Source organism: Trichechus manatus, unplaced genomic scaffold (assembly GCF_000243295.1).
Source record: "Trichechus manatus latirostris isolate Lorelei unplaced genomic scaffold, TriManLat1.0 scaffold00063, whole genome shotgun sequence".
In the NCBI taxonomy this organism is placed as follows: Eukaryota; Metazoa; Chordata; class Mammalia; order Sirenia; family Trichechidae; genus Trichechus; species Trichechus manatus.
In genome coordinates this window covers 154550-174077 of record NW_004443999.1, presented here as the reverse complement: position 1 = coordinate 174077, position 19528 = coordinate 154550, and the positions used below count along the sequence as shown (strand labels likewise).

General features: G+C 45.2%; 1 protein-coding gene across 1 annotated transcript in view; it reads left to right on the top strand.

Moving 5' to 3' along the window:
- The window catches only part of MYO5B (myosin VB), a gene marked incomplete at its 3' end in the record, with an annotated part of 218200 nt that overhangs the window by 80106 nt on the left and 118566 nt on the right, over window positions 1–19528 (top strand). The window contains exons 9-11 of the mRNA XM_023733930.1: window positions 1725–1990; window positions 13234–13315; window positions 13857–13997. Of these exons, the coding sequence (XP_023589698.1) occupies window positions 1725–1990; window positions 13234–13315; window positions 13857–13997 (489 nt within the window). The remainder of the gene's footprint in view (window positions 1–1724; window positions 1991–13233; window positions 13316–13856; window positions 13998–19528) is intronic.

The following is a 19528-nucleotide window of genomic DNA, read 5'->3' as shown; positions in this document are numbered from 1 at the left end:
CTTGACCCCCTTTATCCTGTAAAGGCTTTGTAACTACTGTTGGAGAAACATTGGCTGTGATGATTTTGGAGGTTATTTCATACTCTGACATTCTGTTATTTATAATTGTGTTTGTTTTGGGCAGATGGATTTTGAATATCTGTAAGAAAAAAAAAATGATCTGGGGATATGGTGTTAAGGGGGAAGTGGTATTGTTATCTGTGTTAATTTTCATCGACCAAGCCGTCATTTAAATCCTGCAAGGCGCCCTCATCAGAAAATGAGTCCCACAAGTAATTTAAGGCCATTATAATTTGGCACATCACGTTTTGAAGGACTACCTTTCAGCCTCAGAGTTAATAAGCTCTCCAGCAGACTCATGGCTAGGTTATCAGTTTTTCCAGGCAGATTCTGATGAGAGGACGAATAAGGCGCGAGAAGGACTTTGGAGGCTGAGCAGGTTTTCTGTGGGGTGCTGAGTGGGCAGCACGGATTAGCCAAGAGACCTGCCCATGTTGGTGAAATGGGACAAGACCCCGTGGGTCATTTGGTGATCCAGTGGTTCAAAGGCCAGGCAAAGTGATTGGTACTTTGGGTAAACCAGGGATAAGACTCAGATGTACCTCTGAGAGAGGCACAGGTGGGTCCTTGGTTCTGGGTGAATCATTTCACCTCTCTGGGGCTCAACTTCCTTACCTGTACGGAGAAGGAGCTTATACTGGAGGAACTCCCAGTTTCTTCCCAGCTCTGAATATGTGTGATGTTTTCAGTTAAGTGTTGACTTTAACTGATGATCTTTTCAGGTCAAAATTTGTGCCGTATTTCTGCCATTTGTCCTAGCTTTTCACATTAACTTTTTTCCCAAGCAGCAAGTGCTTTAGGAATATTAATAAATGAAGTGCAGCTATGTGTTATGTAGAATCATTGAGGCTAACAAGAAAGCAAGCCTGCTTGGAAGCAGTGTCAGTGCTGGTCCCCCCAACACATTGGAGCACATGCACTGGGGTCATGTAGCATTTGAAAAACCCCTCTCCTCCCAGGCAGTTCTCATCCAGAAAAGAATCATTGATCTAGCCCATAGTATTACTTTACAGAAGAGGAACCTGAAGCCTCAGGGAGGAAAGTGGCTGAATGCCTTTGACGGTCCATTTCAGCCGTGGGAGCCCATGCTCATTTCTGGACATATAGGATGCTAGTCAAAGGTGATACTTGTAGGTAAAGAACTCTGAGAGGGAGGAATGGGACTGCTTTATGGGCACAGAGTAAGCACCACATGTGGCAGATGGGAACTGTGTACATTCCGGTCTGGATCTGCTGCCTTCCGGCTCCTTATGCTCATGGATTATCTGTTGTGAAGCTGTCCATTCTCATTCTGCTCCCTTCACTTGGGAAATCCTCTCAAACTAATGACACAGCAGCAGCCTGGTCATGGAGGAGGGAACAGATGGAAGAGTGGAGGTGTTTTTTTGTGTGCGTGTGTTTTTTTAAACCCTGATCATTTGGTCATTAGCAGGTGTAATGATCACTTTGAGCAACAGTTTTGGGGCTGTAATTGTCATCTCCACTTAGTGGTTCTGAGTGTATGATACAGCTGGGGGAGCGGCCAAGGAAGAAATGGGGTTCTGGAGTGCTGGGGGACATTGGGTTTGGCTTGTTTTCCCTCTGGGCAGGTGTGGGGAGTGGGCATGATGGTGGGCTTGCCCTCTACACCCCTCCTGAACCTATCTCCCCTGTGTCTTCCCCAGCCCCAGGATGAACACCTAAACAACTTCTGCCAACTGCTAGGGGTGGAGCACAGTCAGATGATGCACTGGCTGTGCCACTGCAAGCTGGTCACCACCTCTGAGACCTATGTCAAGACCATGTCCCTGCAGCAGGTGGTCAATGCACGCAACGCCCTGGCCAAGCACATCTACGCCCAGCTGTTTGCCTGGATTGTGGAGCACATCAACAAGGCCCTGCACACCTCCCACAAGCAACACTCCTTCATCGGAGTCCTGGACATCTATGGGTAGGCTTGCTGCCCCACTCTCCCGGCCTTCCACTCTCCTAGCCTTCCACCCTCCTGTTGATCATTAGTGTCTTCCTGCTGGCATTTTAGAGCCAGCAAGGGCCTTGGAGATGTTCCTGGTGGTTCTCAAGCAGGAGTGAAATCACCTCTGTAGGGAAGTTTTAAATGTGTGGAGACATTTTTGGATTGTCACAATGACTGGGGTCACTACTGGCATCCTGTGACCTGAGGCCCTGGGTGCTAGGTGTTCTACAATATGGAGGACAGTCCCAAGGAAGAATAACTAGTTGTCATCAGGTCATCTCTGACTCATGGTGACCTCATGTGTGTAAATTAGAACTGTGCTCCATAGGGATTTCAATGGCTGATTTTTCACAAGTAGATTGCCAGGCCTTTCTTCTGAGGCACCTGTCAGTGGACTTGAACCTCCAACCTTTTGGTTAGCAGCCAAGCCTGTTAACCATTAGCACTTTCCAGTCAAAATGCCAGTAGTTCCCCCATTGAAAATACTCTGTAGGCATTCATTTTTACAAGTGGGAAACTGAGGCCCAGAGAGGGGAGTGATTCCCCAACAGCATACTGAAAGTTACTAGAGAAATAGAACTTAAATTCAGGTTTTGTATCTCCCACTTATGTTTTATTTCAGTCTATCATGAGACTTAATTGACTTTATCATTGGTCAAGGTGGTTATTTTAATGCTGTGATTTTGCACAGTGCTGTATAGATTTGTGCTGTGTGTAGTCATTCTTGAGGTTTCTCTTCCTTCTAGAATTCCAGCCTGATCGAAAGGATGGTTATTTATAACAGCATAGTATTTCAGGGGAAAGCAATTTGGCATGGTAGAAAGTGTACTCGAACCCAGGAAATTGGGTTTTTGTCTCAGTGCTGTCACCAGCTATCTGAATGGCTCTGTGCAAATCCCAGCCCCTTTCTGGGCTTTGCTTTCCATAGCTTGAAACAGAAATTTTGAGCCAGAGTCTCTGTGAGGTACTTTCCAGATCATTCTAGAATTGTTTGAAATTACATGAACTGGGTTGTAACCTCCCTTGCACTTTTTTTTTCTGACCGATGTCCTGTCCTCTTTAAGCTAATAATAGATTAAATCCTCCTGGATCTTTAAATTATAGAAGTCATGGCTTCTGTCTTAAAATAGAATTTCAGACCCATGAAAGTGCAGAGTCAAAAGAATGGTGCTGCTCTTAGTGAAAGCACTGCTAAGTGGGCTGACACTCAGCCGGGACTCGCCTTATGCTGCAGCCATAAAGCCAGACCAAACCTGTGGCCATCAAGTCGATTCCGACTCTTAGCGACCCTATGGGACAGAGTAGAACTGCCCCACAGGGTTTCTAAAGCTGTAATCTTTACGGAAGCAGACTGCCACGACAGTCTCCTGTGGAGCGGCTGTTGAGTTTGAACTGCCGACCTTTCCGTTAGCAGCTGAGCGCTTAATCATTGCGCCACCAGGGCTTCTTATGCTGAGTCTGTAGTAAAGTGAAATCCCCTCTAGAAGCAGCCACTTCCACATGCAAAGATACACTGTCCTAATTATAACTCTGATGCTGCAGCTGATCATTGGATTTCAAACCAAACTATGTCCCATGCTATGGAGGCAGTAGAAGAAGAATGAAACTTGATTTCTTGCATCAAAAAGGTCTCAGGAACATGCTAAACAGTTCTAAATCACATGGATGAGTTAAGTAATAGAGGAGGCAATAGAAGAAATTGTAGAAGGGTCAATCTGAAGATTCTGACACTCAGCTTTGTAAACGTTTCCAGGTAGGAGAGAGCACACTTGTTTGCAGAGTCAGGGAAAGCTTTATGAAGGAGGTGTGATTTGAATTGGATCTTTTAAGGAGGGGGTAGAATTTTAAGGAGTCCCTGAGGGGCGCAGACAGTTAAACATTCAGCTGCTAACTGAAAGATTGGTGGTTGACATCCATCCAGAGGCATGTTGGAAGAAAGGCCTGGCGATCTTCTTCCGAAAGATGACAGCCATTGAAAACACTATGAGGCTCAGTTCTTCAGTTCTACTCTGAAACACATGGGGTCACCAGGAGTTGGAATCGACTCAACAGCAATTGATTTGGGTTTTCTTTCCTTTCTTTTTTTTTTTTTTTTTGGAGAGTATGAAAGGTGGGGTCACCTTTGCGAACAGGGGCACAATCAAGATAGTAGGAAAAAGCAAAGAGGAAACCTTGTAGCCCATGAGGAGCAAACAGTGGCGAATCACCCTAGACTGGGAAGCAGGAGACACCTCCTCTCCAGGGTTCTTCAGCATTGTGGTGGAATGATGCTGGGCGGGCCACTTCTCCTCTGGCCTATTGAGGGCCTACTTTGTTCTCAGCGCTTCAAGTTGTTTTGGGAGAACATAGAATCGTCTGTGCTCTCTGGGAATTCACTGTCTAGTTGTCAGTGATTAATTCTGTGCTTTTCTTCCCCCTACCGTGAGTATTTTCAGGTAACTGGGTTTCCAAAAGTACTGGCGTTTAGTGCTTCCTTCTGAAGTACGACCTAGAGAAACCCAGGCTGTGGCACCTGGCTTGATTCCCCTAGTCTACCCATGCAAGATACTAAGTTTACTGAGGTTTTGATTTGGGAAAATGAATGTGCAGGCTCTTGTTAATAATATGTAAAAATATTATGACTTCAATGGTAATGATATGTAAAATACCATGCCTCCGTTCTAGTCTGTTCGTATCTTTTCTTAGCAATGCCTTGCATTTAAACAGACTGGCACCTCCCCTCCCAGGGATCCCCAGGCACAGTCTGTGCCTTGATGGGAGATCTCTGTGAGTTGGGCTCCCAGTGCTGCTGAGTCTGCAGATGTCAGCTGGGCCCGTGGAAACTGGGATTTTGTGCTTATATTTGCCATTTAATTTTTATAATTGAGTTTGTTTTCTCTGAGGCCCTGTAGGTAAGGTTTATCTGTGGTTTGAAAGGTGCAGTTGTCAGTGGATGGGGCAGGAATCCCTATGACTTAGTCTCCTGTTTCTAGAACTCCTGACCTGTGTGTCATCCTCATCTTGGAGTGACCTGTGGGTTTCTTAGAGAACATCTGACAGCTTTTCAGTGAGAGCAGGATCCATTTGGATAAAATGCACTTATGGCTCCTCCTTGCAAGGGCCCCATTCCTGGACTACTTATGAGCACACTGGGGAATTTTTCCTACCCTTTGTACTTCCTGCCGGGCATGCTGTGCTCTTTTTTTTCCCCCTCTCTCTTTTTTCAATCCTTGTTCTTTGTCAGGAGCTAATTTACTTTTTAAAACCCTGTCATAACGTAGTCATATGTAAAAAGTGATTCACTGTCCCCCTGGAAAGGAATAATGCCTAGTGCACAATTACTGTTCTATATGCCCAATGCAGTGCTGAGTTCACACCCTACAGGCAGAGACAGAGATAGCAAGTTAGATACAAGGTAGGTTTCCTAGCTAGCTAACAATTTACCTGGTGAATAAACTCTGGCCAAGCCACTGTGGGCCACTGGCTGCCAAGAAAGCTCTTTGATACCTTCCCTAAACGTGTCTATGCACACTCTTCAACTCTTCCGGTTTGCCCAGAACTTATTGTATGAATTTGCACTGGTCCAGGCTCTCTTTCTAGTCAGGGCTGTGTAATGAACTCTTAGGAGATTAAAACCAACAATTTTACCATAGGAGAGCAGGTGGCTTGAGTTGGGATATGCTATTTCTGATCAATCAGGTTAATGACATTTCTTAATCTGGGAGAAGATGACAAAGAACATGTAGTGTAACCTGGGGTAACTTGGGTGAGCTATTTACTCTCAGCTTCCTTTCTCCACTCGTGGTGTTTGACCCACCTTGGTCTCCCTTGGACTTCAGATACCTTCGAGAAACCCACTGAATCTGTCTTGGTTGTTTTGTTTGTTTTTTTAATACGGTCATCCCTTAATTATCTGGAAGTGGGCATCACACTTGGGATGCCACCTCTTCTACTGTCTCAAACTACCTCCCTCCCAATTCAAACTAATTCCAGTCTTTTGGCTTTATTCATTACTATGAGAAGTGATTCTATAATAGAGCATTTCATCGTCCATGGCATCAGAACACCCAAGCTTTTTTTTTTTTTTCTTTTTTTGAGTTTTTTGTCCATATCCCTGACCACCCAACACTGTAGAGGGAGAAGACCATCTATCCATTGTCTCACTCATTCTTTCTCAGCTGAGAGTATGGGGATGCCTTGGTGCACATAGAGGATGCCTTTGGGGTGACACTATGTCTTTGATTTCCTTACTCTTCCTCATCCCTTGGACCAGAAGAGTGGCATGTGGAAGGTGGAGAGAATAGGAAGGACAGGTAGGGATGTGTTTTGAATACAGTGAACTCTTATTTATTAAAAGAAGGCAAGAATAAGGAGATTTATTCCACTGTGAATTCGGTTGGAAATGTGCAAAGCTAGGAAATAAAAGTTACTCTTCCTCCCTTCACCCCTGACAAGTAGGCACTAATTTCTTCGATTGGAGTTATTGTCCCTAGATGAACTGCAGCGCCTGTCTAGGACGTTATTTGCCCACCAGTCAAGCTTATTGTAGATTCAGAACTGAGAAGAGTTCCATGCTGCAGATGAACCACTCCAGCTTTTTCTATGAATGTTTAAAATGCTACTACAGAGTCAGCATCCAGAGTGAATAAACAATCACTCTATATATAAGCAAGCACCATACACACGGCTCCCCTTGTCATGGTGTTCCAACTAGTAGGTAGTTCATCGAGTGGAAGAGGCTGTGATATCCTAAGAAAATTGGCACGGGCCACAGTTGCCTCCACCAAACTTGAGTGAGTCTGCTGCTCAGAGGCCCTTTCCCCAGGCTTTCCTGCTCCTCCCCTCCCCAATCCCTGGCACTTTTCCAGACCCCCAGTGCCTGGTATAAGGATGGCTTCCCTACACCCGGCTCCCCTGCCCCATTCCCACAAAAGTGCAAAGCAGGCAACACCCAGAGAAATTTTGCCAACCCAAGCCAAATGCTTCTCCTTAACTACGGATCTGCAAAGCTGCCTGCGGGGTGTTTTTTACCAGGCAGGCAAAGGAAATTAATAGGCGACAGCCAAGCAACTTTTGGCGGGGTTTCCTTTGCATGTTGCATTAACCAGCGGTTGCCTCTGCAGGCTTGATTAATTGCAGTCCCTGCCTCAAGGCAACAAGAAATAAATGAATTCAATATGGGGAAACCTACACATTTATTTGTCTTTGACTTCAGCCTTCAAAATGCCAAGGTAGCAGGGGGCTTTGGCTATGACCAGTCAGTCTTGCTGAGACGAGTTGGCCTTGGGTACTTATGGAGCAAGGGCAGGGTATAATCCATGCCCAATGCCGAGGAGCAGTAGTGGGGAGGAGGAGGAAGTAGGAAATTTGGGCCCTAGGAAGCAGGAAATGGCATTTTCTGGAATCTTACAACCTTCTCAGTCCTCATGTAGCTTTCTATATCTTTTTATGGTATTTCCTGTCTTTAAATTAGCTTTCCACTCTATTCATCGCTCTTTAACAATATATTTTAAGTAAGTTTCTTAGGCCCATCATTCACCTTTATCATTTTGATGGAAATTTTTCTTTCTTTCTTTGGTTGGTTTTGTTTCCTTGATCTCACTCTCCAAAATAGACTTATAGGTAATTTTACAGCTGCAGTTTCATTATTCAGTAAGGACTGCCCAGTTCTCCTCTGACTAGTATGAAAAGGTTTCATGGAAAAGGGAGAAGAAGAATTCAGGATTGCATTTACCCCTCAGCCTGTGAATGGTGGCCCAGCCCTGGGAAGCCCAGAAGATGCCTGGACACGTCATCTTCAGGATGAGCGTGCATGGCTGGCCCCAAAGATCTCAGACCTAGCAGATCACCTGAAGCCATTGTATTCTCCCTGGAGTCTCCCAGCCTCCCAGGGAGCCTCGTAACTCACAGTGTTCTAATGCAGAGCTCAACCTTCCAGAATTGCTTGGAAGCAGCCATTTTGGAGTATACTTGGAGCCAGACACTCCTGCCTGCTTTTAAGATGAAATCTCATTTTCTTTTTGTCTGAGCCAGCATCCCCATGACTAGACCCTGTTTTAAAAGCCTATAGCACATGAAATCTATACTCCTTGGGGAGGGTCTTATATACCAGTTTCTTGTCATCTTCCCAGTAGCTCCTCTGGACAGAGACCATAGCTTGCTTTTTGCAGCCTTCACAGTTCTTGGGACAGTCGACCAATGGGTTGGGAGAGGATTACCATATAGTAGGTCTTTTCCTGTCCCTCATGGATTTCCAGGCATGAAGAGGAGCCAAGGACCAGACACTGCAAACTGAAGGACTTAGGTCCTCCAGAGGAATAACTGTTCTTGGCCTTAGAGTGTGAGAAATCCCTAGGACTGTACTCTCTTTGGAGGACAAGTCTTGGTGGCGTTGTATCGACACAGAGAGGAGCATGTGTGCAGAATTAAAATCCTGTCGTTCTAAGGTGCAGCCAGCATCCTGAGGTTGTTTAGTAAAGAGGTCAGGAGGGTTCGCCTCTCTAACAGACCCCAAGGTGCTCTTGTGAGATTTCATGGGCTTCAGGATGGAAAGGGACCTTGAGAGGAAGTTTGATTCATCTCTCTGACCCCACTGCATGATGACCCTGTTTAAAGGCTTGTCTAGAGAAAATTTCTCCAAGTTATGTTTATATATGGCTTTTAATAATCAACATTCCTTGGAAGTCCTCCTCTATATCTAACCGAAATCCCGTATCTTTTTGTTCTACGTTTGGTAGAATGATGGTGATCTTCTGTAAAATAGAAAGATGTGGCTGAGCAAAGAGATTCCAGTTCTTTTGACTTATGCTCAGGAGGAAGTACTTCAAAGCATTTTACTGCCTTCCTGATCTCTCTCCAGGTCACGGAGTAAGAGATCCATGGAGGTTAATAATTAACTCAAAGTTAATTATTTTTTATTTTTTATTCTTCTTTTTATTGCCATTTCACTTGCCGACAGACACTACCTTTTTTTAGCAGCATTTGTAGCCCTTAGTATATGTTTAAATTGAGGTGTCAGGAAAATAACATTGTGTACTTTTGCACTACATTTTTAAGATAGGAACTGGAAGTACAGGTGATAAATTGTACCACCATGAGTATAGACCAGGGCTTTGAACCGGTTCTTTCAGGTTCAAGCCCCTGCTGAGAATTTGCATTTCTAACAAGTTCCCAGGTGATGCTAATGCTGCTAGTTAGGGACCAATTCTGAGAATCATTAGCAGAGAAGAGGGTCTCAAAATTTATTATACGTAAGAATCACCTGGGGATTTTGTTAAACTGTTAGATTCTGATTCAGTATATCTGGGGTGGAAATGCAAATTCTCAGCAGGGCTTCAAACCAGAACAAACTGTTCAAAGCCCTGGTATAGACCCCAAGTCTCAGCATCTATGTTTTGACCTTCTTCCATGCAAGGATTCTGGTCTAAGTATTCCCCACATTGATTTTACAGGAGAAAACCAAACCCTTCTAGTGTATAAATTTCTTGGTTGCATTTTAATGTCGTGAACTATAGATTGATTCATTGTGTTTATTTTAAAAAGGCATCTCTGTTGATGGGAATAATTACTACAAACATAATTTCCTTGTAAAGGAGAAGTTACCCTATCTCTCCTTGACTGTGGCTTTCTGAGGTTGGTCATCTTAGACATTTTCCAAGCTCCCCAAGCCCCTCATTCCTCTCTGGGCCTCTGGCATTACAGTAATTACACTAGATGGCAAAGGAGTTGTTACCAGATAATATCTTAGAAATAGGGAAATTATGAGCTAATTTCAGGGCATCTCAAATTAATGAAAATGTTCTTTGTGGAGTGCTACCAGTATAAAGCTTTAAAAAATGACAAGTGGAAGCTATTTAAATCTTTTATCTGTGGAGCTTGGGACAAGCTCTGCCAGCACACCCAATTGCTATTATCTGGCCAACTGCTAGGGTGGACCTTTTATCTTCCTCCTAGGTTTGATTAATTAAATTTCCTCTGGGGCTTGGTTGTCATCAGCAACCTCTCTTGGGGGGAGGGGAGAAGAAAAGAATGAGGTTCCCGGTGACTGGACTGAGTCTGTAGGACCATCATTTGGTCTGGCAGGGTCCCACGCCAGCAAAGCGACAGGCAGGCACGGTGCCTCCCCTGTACCCGGTCTACAGTGCACAGGGCTGGCCACCTTTATCCCAGCTTGGACTGTGTGCCTCTTTGACCTTGTTTTATTAACCTAGAATTATTTCTCCCACATGGACATGACCAAAAGCTGTGCTTTAATCTGGTTGTCTCTCAGCAGTTGACTCCTTTGATCTCAAAGTGATTTCCCAGTTTTCCATGTTTTACACAGGGGAGAGCAGGGGAGGAGAAGAAGTCTGATGTTGTCTGGACACTGACTTGACCCTACTGGGTGTCTAGGGTATTCAGTTGTGCTGGTCCTTCTGCACAGGGTACTTTCCCTCCACTACCACCATCCCTAACTCCTACCAGGGCAGCTCCAACATTTCTATTGGAGGGTGGTTATTAGGCAATGCAATCTATTTAGACATCATGTTTAATAAAGTAGAGAGTCAGCAAAAGTGAAGGCACCCTCAATGAGATGGATTGACACAATAGCTACAACAGTGGATTCAGACATACCAACGACCATGAAGATGGCACAGGACTGACATTTCATTCTGTTATACATAAGGTTGTCACCAGTTGGATCCAGTTTGGCAACAACTAACAACAGTCTATTTGGAAGGGCTTGCATGACACTTATATAAGATTGAGAAAACTCAGTTGTCCATATTGACGAACTGGAATGGTGGAGATGTGGAGGTTGTAGAGAAGGCCGAAGCATGTATTACCCCTTGCTCCTTTCCCATTCTCTGTGTGCTCATATACCACCTCTTCTGAAAAGTTACCCGTCTTGTCCACAGCACTTCCCTTAGTTATCTCTTCCTCCTTTTTAATGAAACCTTTACTTCTCACTGAATTAAGAGTATGGGTTCAGGAATTAGGCTCCTTGGGTTCTAATCCTAGCTCCTCTACCTATTGGTTCTCTGACCTTGGACATCTTATTTAAGCTCAGTTTCTTCAACTGTAAGATGGGATTAATAAAAGACCCTAACTCTTGGGATTGTGGTGCCATTAAATGAGGAAAGCTCATGAAGCACTTGGGGCTGAACACTCTGAAGCACTCATTAACAGGGCCACTGCTTCCTGTTCAGCCGTTGTGTGAGTGAGAAAAAGGCACTTCTTCCTCCTAGATTTCTGCTCCTGACCTCCTCAGCCTGATGCCATTGCTCTGCATACAAGGCAGCACCACTTACTGTGGCTGAAGCTGTTGATGCTGTTATAATGGTCCCAGGTTGCTGAGCAATACCACATCCATCCAGCTACCCAAATGAATTTTCTCTGCACACCATTGGTCACTGGAAGCCCTCTCACTTCCACCTTCCTTAATGTCTTTAGAATCTTCTATTCCTTGGCCCCCATCAGCTCAAGTCAGGCCTTAACTAGCTCTTGCCTGGGTCACCAGTACCAGTTGCCATCTAGCTGATTTTTCTGCCTCATAAGTGCCCAACTCAGCCATCTGCCTTCAGTCTTACATACTTTCCTCTTAATCATGGTTTTTCTCCACCCTCCTGCTAGTTTCTGAGTTGCAAATCTGATTATGCCATTTCTTAATTTAAATCCTTCAACAGCTCCCTGTTACCCCCTGGTAAAGCCCAAGCCCCTTAGCCTAGCATCAAGGCGTGCAGGGCAGGGTCCCTGCCTCTCTCTGCAGTGCCATGCCTCACAAGAGACCCTGCTCCTACCTTCTCCCTGTCCTGCAATGATCTAGCTGTATCACAAAGATTTGAGTTGAGTGATGAATGACAGTGTTGATATTTTAAAGTATAAAGAACACAAGTCAATTTTTAAAGTTAAAACCCAACAAATAATTTACTAAAGATTACAGACAATTCACAAAGTACGGAGGTATAATACACACATAACAGAAAAATGCTGAACTCTGTTAATGATCAGAGAAGTTAAAAATGAAAACAAAAACATTTTTATGTGGTTATTAATCAAAAAATTTTTAAAGTTAATACACAGTGTTGACCAAAAAGCTGTAATACAGTAGTATGTCCAGTGAAGGGTGAGGGGGATTGATTTGAATGGAGCACATGGGAAGTTCATGGGGTGATGGAAATGTTCTGTATCTGGGTTGTGGTGGTAGTCACATGCTATATAAAATTTGGCCAAAATTCACTGAAATATACACTTAAAATTGGTGCATTTATTATATGTAAATTCTAACTCGATAAAGATGATTTAAAAAAAATACACAGCATTTACCAGTATTAGGAGAAAAAGACACTTTCCTATGTTGGGAGGCTGGGGTGGGGGTGGGGTTGGGGTGATAACATAAATTCATTCCACCTTTCTGGAGGTTAATCTGCTTCTATATTTTAAGAAACCATACTCTTCAACATTGTAATTCTCCTTCAAGGGCAGCATCCTAAGGAAAGAATCATGAGTTCAAAGATTTACGTAATAAAATATTTATCACAACATTGTTAATAGCAGCTAAAAACTGGACAAACGTTTTCCAGTAGGGGATTGGTTAGGTTATGATACATCTGCATGGGGGCCACTGCCAGCCCATGCGGAGCCTTCATGTAAATGAAAAGGTGTCCCCTCTGGGTGGGATGGCCCCCTCTGAGCCTTGCCGGGGAGCCCCAGCTGCATTTCAGTCCCTGCTTGTCCCCTCACCTGGGCACCTTGTACAATACCCACTTGTATAAGCCGCACAGCCCCTGTTCCGTACTATGGTTGATGAGGCAGACATTAAAACTGATGCCTTTGAAAACCGATGACATCGGGGAAACGCTGCAAAATAGAAAGTAGAATTTTACATGTAAATCTAATTTTGTTAAAAAATATAAAACCACTGAAAGGAAGCCTATCAAAATATAACTGGTGGTCAATATGAGTGATAAAATCATTGATGACTTTCTTTTTTCTAAGATTTTCTACCATCAGTACTTTTTGTTAGTTATGAAGCTAGATACAGATCTTACTTTCCTAATGGAATAGGGCTTTCCCTAGTGCTGATACTGGCAGTGGTGGTCTCTTTGAGCACAAGAACAGAAAATGGGAATTCTGTGCCAGAGTTAAAGGTGGAACTGGCTGGGAGTGGAGGGTAAGGGCCACTTTGTTGAAGTCCCATTGATTCCCACATAAAAGAAGATGCCTTTCTTACCTTTGTCCTCTCCTCTTTCCATTTGCAGGTTTGAGACATTCGAGGTAAACAGCTTTGAGCAGTTTTGTATCAACTATGCTAATGAAAAGCTGCAGCAGCAGTTCAACTCGGTAGGCTGGTGTTCCAGATCTGGGGGTGTTGGAGTGGGAGAGCCCCATCTCTCTTCCTGGGAGCAACTGCCCAGGCCACTTCTCTTCCATCTGGGGTCAGTGGGCTCTAGCTCTGCCCTGACCTTCCCTTGGTATGCCCCAGCTTTAAGAGGGAATTCCCCACCCCTCAGGAGGAGGTTTGAATTAGGCTATGATGAGGGGACAAAATGTTCTCGCCTTAGTTTTGACCCCTCCTCCTCATGAGTCTGGTCTTCTAGGGTACTTAAGCAACCCGCAAGCCAGATATAGGAATTCTTATGATTGGGTTGGGGTATGCCAATGCAGGCGACTATTAAAATGTCCTGGGAAAGGGTTCACATAGGGAATGAGAATCACCTAAGCTTTTCTCTTCTACAGTTATAACCATGTGTTAGTACCCAGACCTTTTCTGGTTGATACCCATCTTGCTCTAGGACTCAGGACTCATGTGGTTGAAGGCCCAGCAGAGATTAGTATTAATGTGTACATGTAGTTCACTAATATCTTTAACTTTTTATCCTAGCATGTATTCAAACTGGAGCAAGAAGAATACATGAAGGAGCAGATTCCTTGGACTTTGATTGACTTTTATGATAACCAACCTTGTATTGACCTCATAGAAGCTAAGCTGGGTATCTTGGACCTGTTGGATGAAGAATGTAAGGTAAAACTGATGATGCTGTCACTGAATTGGTTCAATCCTAGGCTTGGGATGTGGGACAGAGGGTAGCTGTGCAGTGCCAGGGAACATGTGAGATCTCAAAGCTGGAATTTTGGAATTTCATCTGCATACTAAAAGGTAACACATTGAGCATGACTGATGGATGTTGCTACGTTGGTAAACACTCACCTCTTTTGGCAGAAACTGGGTGGTATGAATTGACATGAAGTTCTCCCCAAGTATCTAGGTGCCAAGAGAAGGACCCCAACATCTAGACAGGTGCCCTCAGAGAGTGAGGGCTGGAGAGCCCAGGATAGTCTTTGCTGTGCAGGATGGCTTACGAGTGATTGACTCAGTGGCATATGAGATCCATAGATTTCCTCCATCTGTCTTTTCATGGACTCCACCTTGTGAGACAGGAAGAATGCTGAATTGCCAACATGAGGTGGAGAACCAGGCAGCGCTGGGTCAGTGTGGTGAGGAGATCTGGGCTTTATCTCAGTAATATAGCTTCTTTGACCTTTGATTCCCTGTTCTATTAATTAATGAGGATTGGGTCTGATGATCTTCAAAGTCTTTCCCAGTTTGGTGGTTAGTTGATAAGTGAGTAAACATGTACCAATTCCTCTAGTGACAGAAATGCTAATTAAGAAGTGTAGAAAACACATGATTCTTGGGACTGAAAAGGGAAGAACCAGTTGCCTTTTCTCTCAGTCTCCCACATCTTGCCTATAAAGGACTGAATGTGGCTTGATGATTTGGGAGGAGGAGACATTTCCCTTCCAGAAGGGCTCTTCTAGTTCCATTGCTTCTGCAAATGAAAAGGAAAGGTTAATAAAACAGTAGAAGACAAAGTGGAAATATACTGGAATCTACAGCTGGCACGTTTTTATCTCCTAAAGTTTTTCAGCATTTCTTCAGAGATGTGGGCTGCATCCTTAGAGTCGGTATCCAGGCTAGGGGAAAGCAGCGAGGTTCAGGGCGGGGAGGCCCAGAATGCAGACTGTATTCAACTATTGTGGCGGTAACCTGAAATCCCTGGACTTTGCAGCCATGGATACCTCTAGTCCAGTAGGTATCCCCAGAGCCTTCTGTTCTCTGCCTTCCTACTGAGTACATGCCACTGGGCCATCTCTGTAGGAGTCTGTTTTACTTTAGAGAAGCTAAAGGAAAATAAAACTCTGTAACTGTATATATGGGTGAGCTCTGCCTTATGCTCTGCAAATCCTTCTGTTTAGGTTGGGTTTGTATCCAGTTCACACCCCTGCCACTGCAATCCTTCAAACACCAAGGAATACTGTGCACCTACTATATGTCTTGCCTTTGGGGGATCCCCCCAGGAGAGGAGGAAAGAGTCTCTCTGCTGGCCAGTGAGGGAAAAGAATGATAGAATCATGCTCTGAAGGGACTCGGCCTCAGGGAGTGAGGGTAGGGGAGTCAGGAGAGGTCTGCAGTGGTATGGACAGGGCCCATGTTTGGAGGCCAGAGCTCCAGAGCAAGCAGGGAGAGGCATGGGCCACAGCTTGAGAGCAGCTGAGTGACAGCTGAGTAGCACTGAGAGCAGCAATCATCAACTCAGAAAGACAGCTGAGCTACACGCAGCAACTGTGATTCTAGGTTGGAGTCTTCTTGTACCCCTTCCCCAAGGATCCTTGGAAGATTTGAGGCAAGCCTGGATTTCCAGCTAATTAAACTGGCAGGGGCTTGGAATATTTAGTTTCAAGGTAGTATTTTGAATGGGATACATTTAAATTCACTGGCAGCCTAGATCATAGGTGTAGCAGGGAAGGCAAGATGGACACTAGTTTAAGGAATAATACAAAACCCCACAATGGTTCCTGTGGGAACTTTTTGTACCAGCTTTAATTGCTCTGGGAATTCAGGGTGATTTAGTATAATCTGGCGCAGCTTCTACTAACAGGTGGATTTTAAACCAACAAGTGTTACTACGTCTGTCAAAACTCATCCAATTGTACATACTTAAAAAGGGTAAACTGTACCATACGTAAATTATACCTCAGTAAGCCTGAGCCCTTCTGGAAGCATCCATGGAGCTGGGCCTAAGTGGGTTAGGAATTCCCGTGCAGTTGGTTGCACTGGGCCACTTAGCGCCCCTGGGGACTGGTCCTGTTGGCCTGGGGAGCTGCCGCAGACCTTGCCATTCCTCTCCAGATCTCAGACCCACTCTGCAGGAGGAGAAAGAGTAATGGGATCGCACTGTGCAGAATTGGGTCCTGTGACCCCCACCTGGCAGGCCAGAAATCCAAATGAAGGATTGGACAGACGCAAGGCACAAAAGCCATTGGGAAAATCACTTTTCCTGGCAAAGATACGCAGTGGCTGACAGGGCCGGTGAATGAGATTCAAATTAGAAATATGCAAGCGGGTGGGCATGGATTTAAAGGGGTAGCATGCAGTGTGGCTCCAGAGCTGAGAGCAGCTAAGGCATGAACCCAAGTTACCTCCCAATCGATCATCCTCCCCAGATCCTATGATTGGTGCCGAGGCTCTGGCCGAAAGCTGCGGAGGAGGTTTGGGGACCAGGGTATTAAACCACTTGAGATTCCTTCAGGTGGAAAAGCCCTTTTGCAGTTACAGCATCTACAGTCAGACCCAGGCCAAGCCTCAAACTACAGCTGCCCCTCAGTTATCCAGGGGGGCAGGGGAGATGTTTGCTTGTAGGAAATGTTTATTTCCAGGCTGCTCTTAGCAAAACTCGCCCCCCACCCCCCTTATTGCTGTCCCCCAGTGAGCAGTAAGGTTGTAAGGGGAGGGGCACGTGGTGACAACTCCTGCCCACTTCTAAGCCCTGTTATGGCTGGGCATCTCCTGTCCCCCTGACACAGTCCTGGTCATCAGCCCCCTCCCTTTGTGAGGAAGACACTAGCTGTGCTGCTGTCCGGGCACAGTGCATGCTTCTGCCTAGGTGACATATTTGCATTTCAGCAGGAATTTTCTGGAGATGATTCCTTGAGCCCTGGAAGCAATTCTGTTGTTCTTATTAGTTGCTGTTAATTCCGACTTATGGCGACACTACATGTGCAGAGTAGAACTGCTTCATAGGGTTTTCAAGGCCGTGACGTTTTGGATGCAGATTGCCAGGTCTGTCTTCAGAGGCACCTCTGGGTGAGTTTGAACCACCAGTCTTTCTCTTAATTGTCTGGTGAACTGTTGGCACCACCCAGGGGAAGCAATTCTTGTGAGTAAAAGTACAGATGCTGTTGCAGGTTAGAGAGATGGAGTTAGGGGCACACAAAGGCAGGCCTGAATGAGGGAAACAAGCACTGCCCTGAGTGACTAGGATTCTTCTGCTTGTTGGAACCCGACCTGAGCCAGTGCCTGAGAGCTGACTAGGATGGATCCTCATAATAAAGGTATTATTGCTGCAAAGTAGAATACAACCAGGATGAAGGCAGTGGGACCTCCCACCCTTCTGCTTCCTTACCTGTGCCCAGCATGCTCTCAGGAGGTTTACTCTGTATTAAGACCAAAGAGCCCTGGTTTCTTAAGAAGTGGCTCTAGAGGTCATTTTGTCTAAGACTTTTGTGTACAGGTTTGAAGCCTGTGATTGAGAGAGATGAGGTGGCTTTCTCACATTTACTCATTCATTCATCCAACAGACCACATGTTCGACAGTAATGAACTGACCTCCTGCTCTTAAATTGCCCTCACACCACTGAGGGCGCTCAGGCAAGTAAGCAAGCACTTGAAATACAGTGTAGTGATAGAGAAATGGAAGCACAGGAGGGGCAAAGCCCCTGCAGAAGGAGCCATTTAGGCAGAGAAGTCAGATGAGGGAAGGTAGTCTGAGTTCTCCAGAGCCTGCGATGGTGGCAGGTGAGGTTGGAAAGTGGGACCCATCAGAGAACGAGCGGCTTTGTCTGCCCTGACAAAGCGATTGGCTTCACTTTGAAGGCTCTGGGGATCAGTCACAGGGTGGGAGGCAGTTACCAGGGAGTTGTCTGGGGCAGCAGCCTAATTTCAGTAATTTGAGGAGAGAATAGGAGGTGAGGCAGTAGAGATAGCAAGTTTTAATTACCCCTTCTGGAGCCTTGGCTGTGAAAAGGAGGAGGCGAGAGAAGACAGGCAGCTTGGGGATTCAGGGAGGAGGGAGGGTGGGTGGATCATGGTCCCCAAGGAGGCAGAAGCTGGGTGGATGGGACAAGCCAGGGTGAGAAGCACTTCTTCCAATGAGAAAGGCTGGAGGGGCTAGGATGGCTGTGGGTGCAGATGAGTTTCTGGATGTTACAGCAGGAATTTCCTGCATACCAGCCCCTATTCCCTTATTAGGCATGCGCTAAGAGGTGGCAGGGCCAGAAGCTCGAAGAGAATGGAGGAAGATAGTAATAAAAACCAAAGTCATTTTCGTCAAGCAGATTTCAACTTTATAGCGACCCTTATAGGACAGAGTAGAACTGCCCCATAGAGTTTCCAAGGGTGTAAATCTTTACAGAAGCAGACTGCCGCATCTTTCTCCCACAGAGTATCTGGTCGGTACAAATCACTGACCTTTTGGTTAGCAGCCAAGCATTTAACCACTGCGCCACCAGGGCTCCTGGAAGATCGGAATAGAAATGCTAGAGTACATAGATTTTCTTGTTGAGATCAAAGACCGTATATTAGATATAGGAGTTGTTGAGGTCAACTCTCAGTGTAGATCTGGGAACAGTATCTTAATCCAAAGAACAATTCTTACAGCGGCTTTATTTTTTGGCAGCAATACTAAATTATACCATGTCAGTGGGACTTGGCTAGGGGCAGATGAGTTGATATGTGATCTTATCCAACCATCCAGGGGTGAGAATGGAGAGGATGGGTAGTTAGATCAGTCTAGAATTGGTATTTTCTGAGCAAGCAGAGGATATTTTGCAAAGATGAGAGAGTAAAGGCCTGGACCTGGCATTGGGGACAGCTGCCCATTGGGGAGAGGAAGAAGCTGCCTCCACCCTAGAAAGCTACTGGACAGTAGAGTCCTGGAGGTCCAGCCAGGCTTCTGTGAAGGGAGCCAGAGGGCAGTCTTAAAGAGCCTGAGGGTACAGACGTTTTATGGTGGAATGGCAATTTGAGAGGTCAGCAGTGGTAGGAGGTATCAGCGTAGAAAAAGATAGTAAGTAAGTGACCAGTGAGGCAGTCATTGTTGGCACTGGCCTAGGAAGACAGGGACAAGAAGCAAAGATGGAATAACTGGCTTTGGGTCCTTAACAGTCATCTTATGTCAGCTGTTTCATTGGGGACCAGGCTTTGGCCCCAGGTGATGTCCCAGACCCATGATGGTAGCCGTCTGTGATACAGAATGCAATTTCTGCTCAAGGTCCCAAAGAGAAAGTTGGTGAAAAATCCTGGGCCACCGCATTTTTCCCTCAGGCTGTTGCGGAAGAGTGTGCTAAGTACTTACACTTTTTTCCCTCTAATTTTTTCTATTGTATTTTAGTGGCAAAGAGTAAGTAAGTTTTAACAGCTTTATTGAGATGTAATTCACGTACCATACACTTCACCTATTTCAAGTGCACGATTCAATAGTTTTTAGTATATTC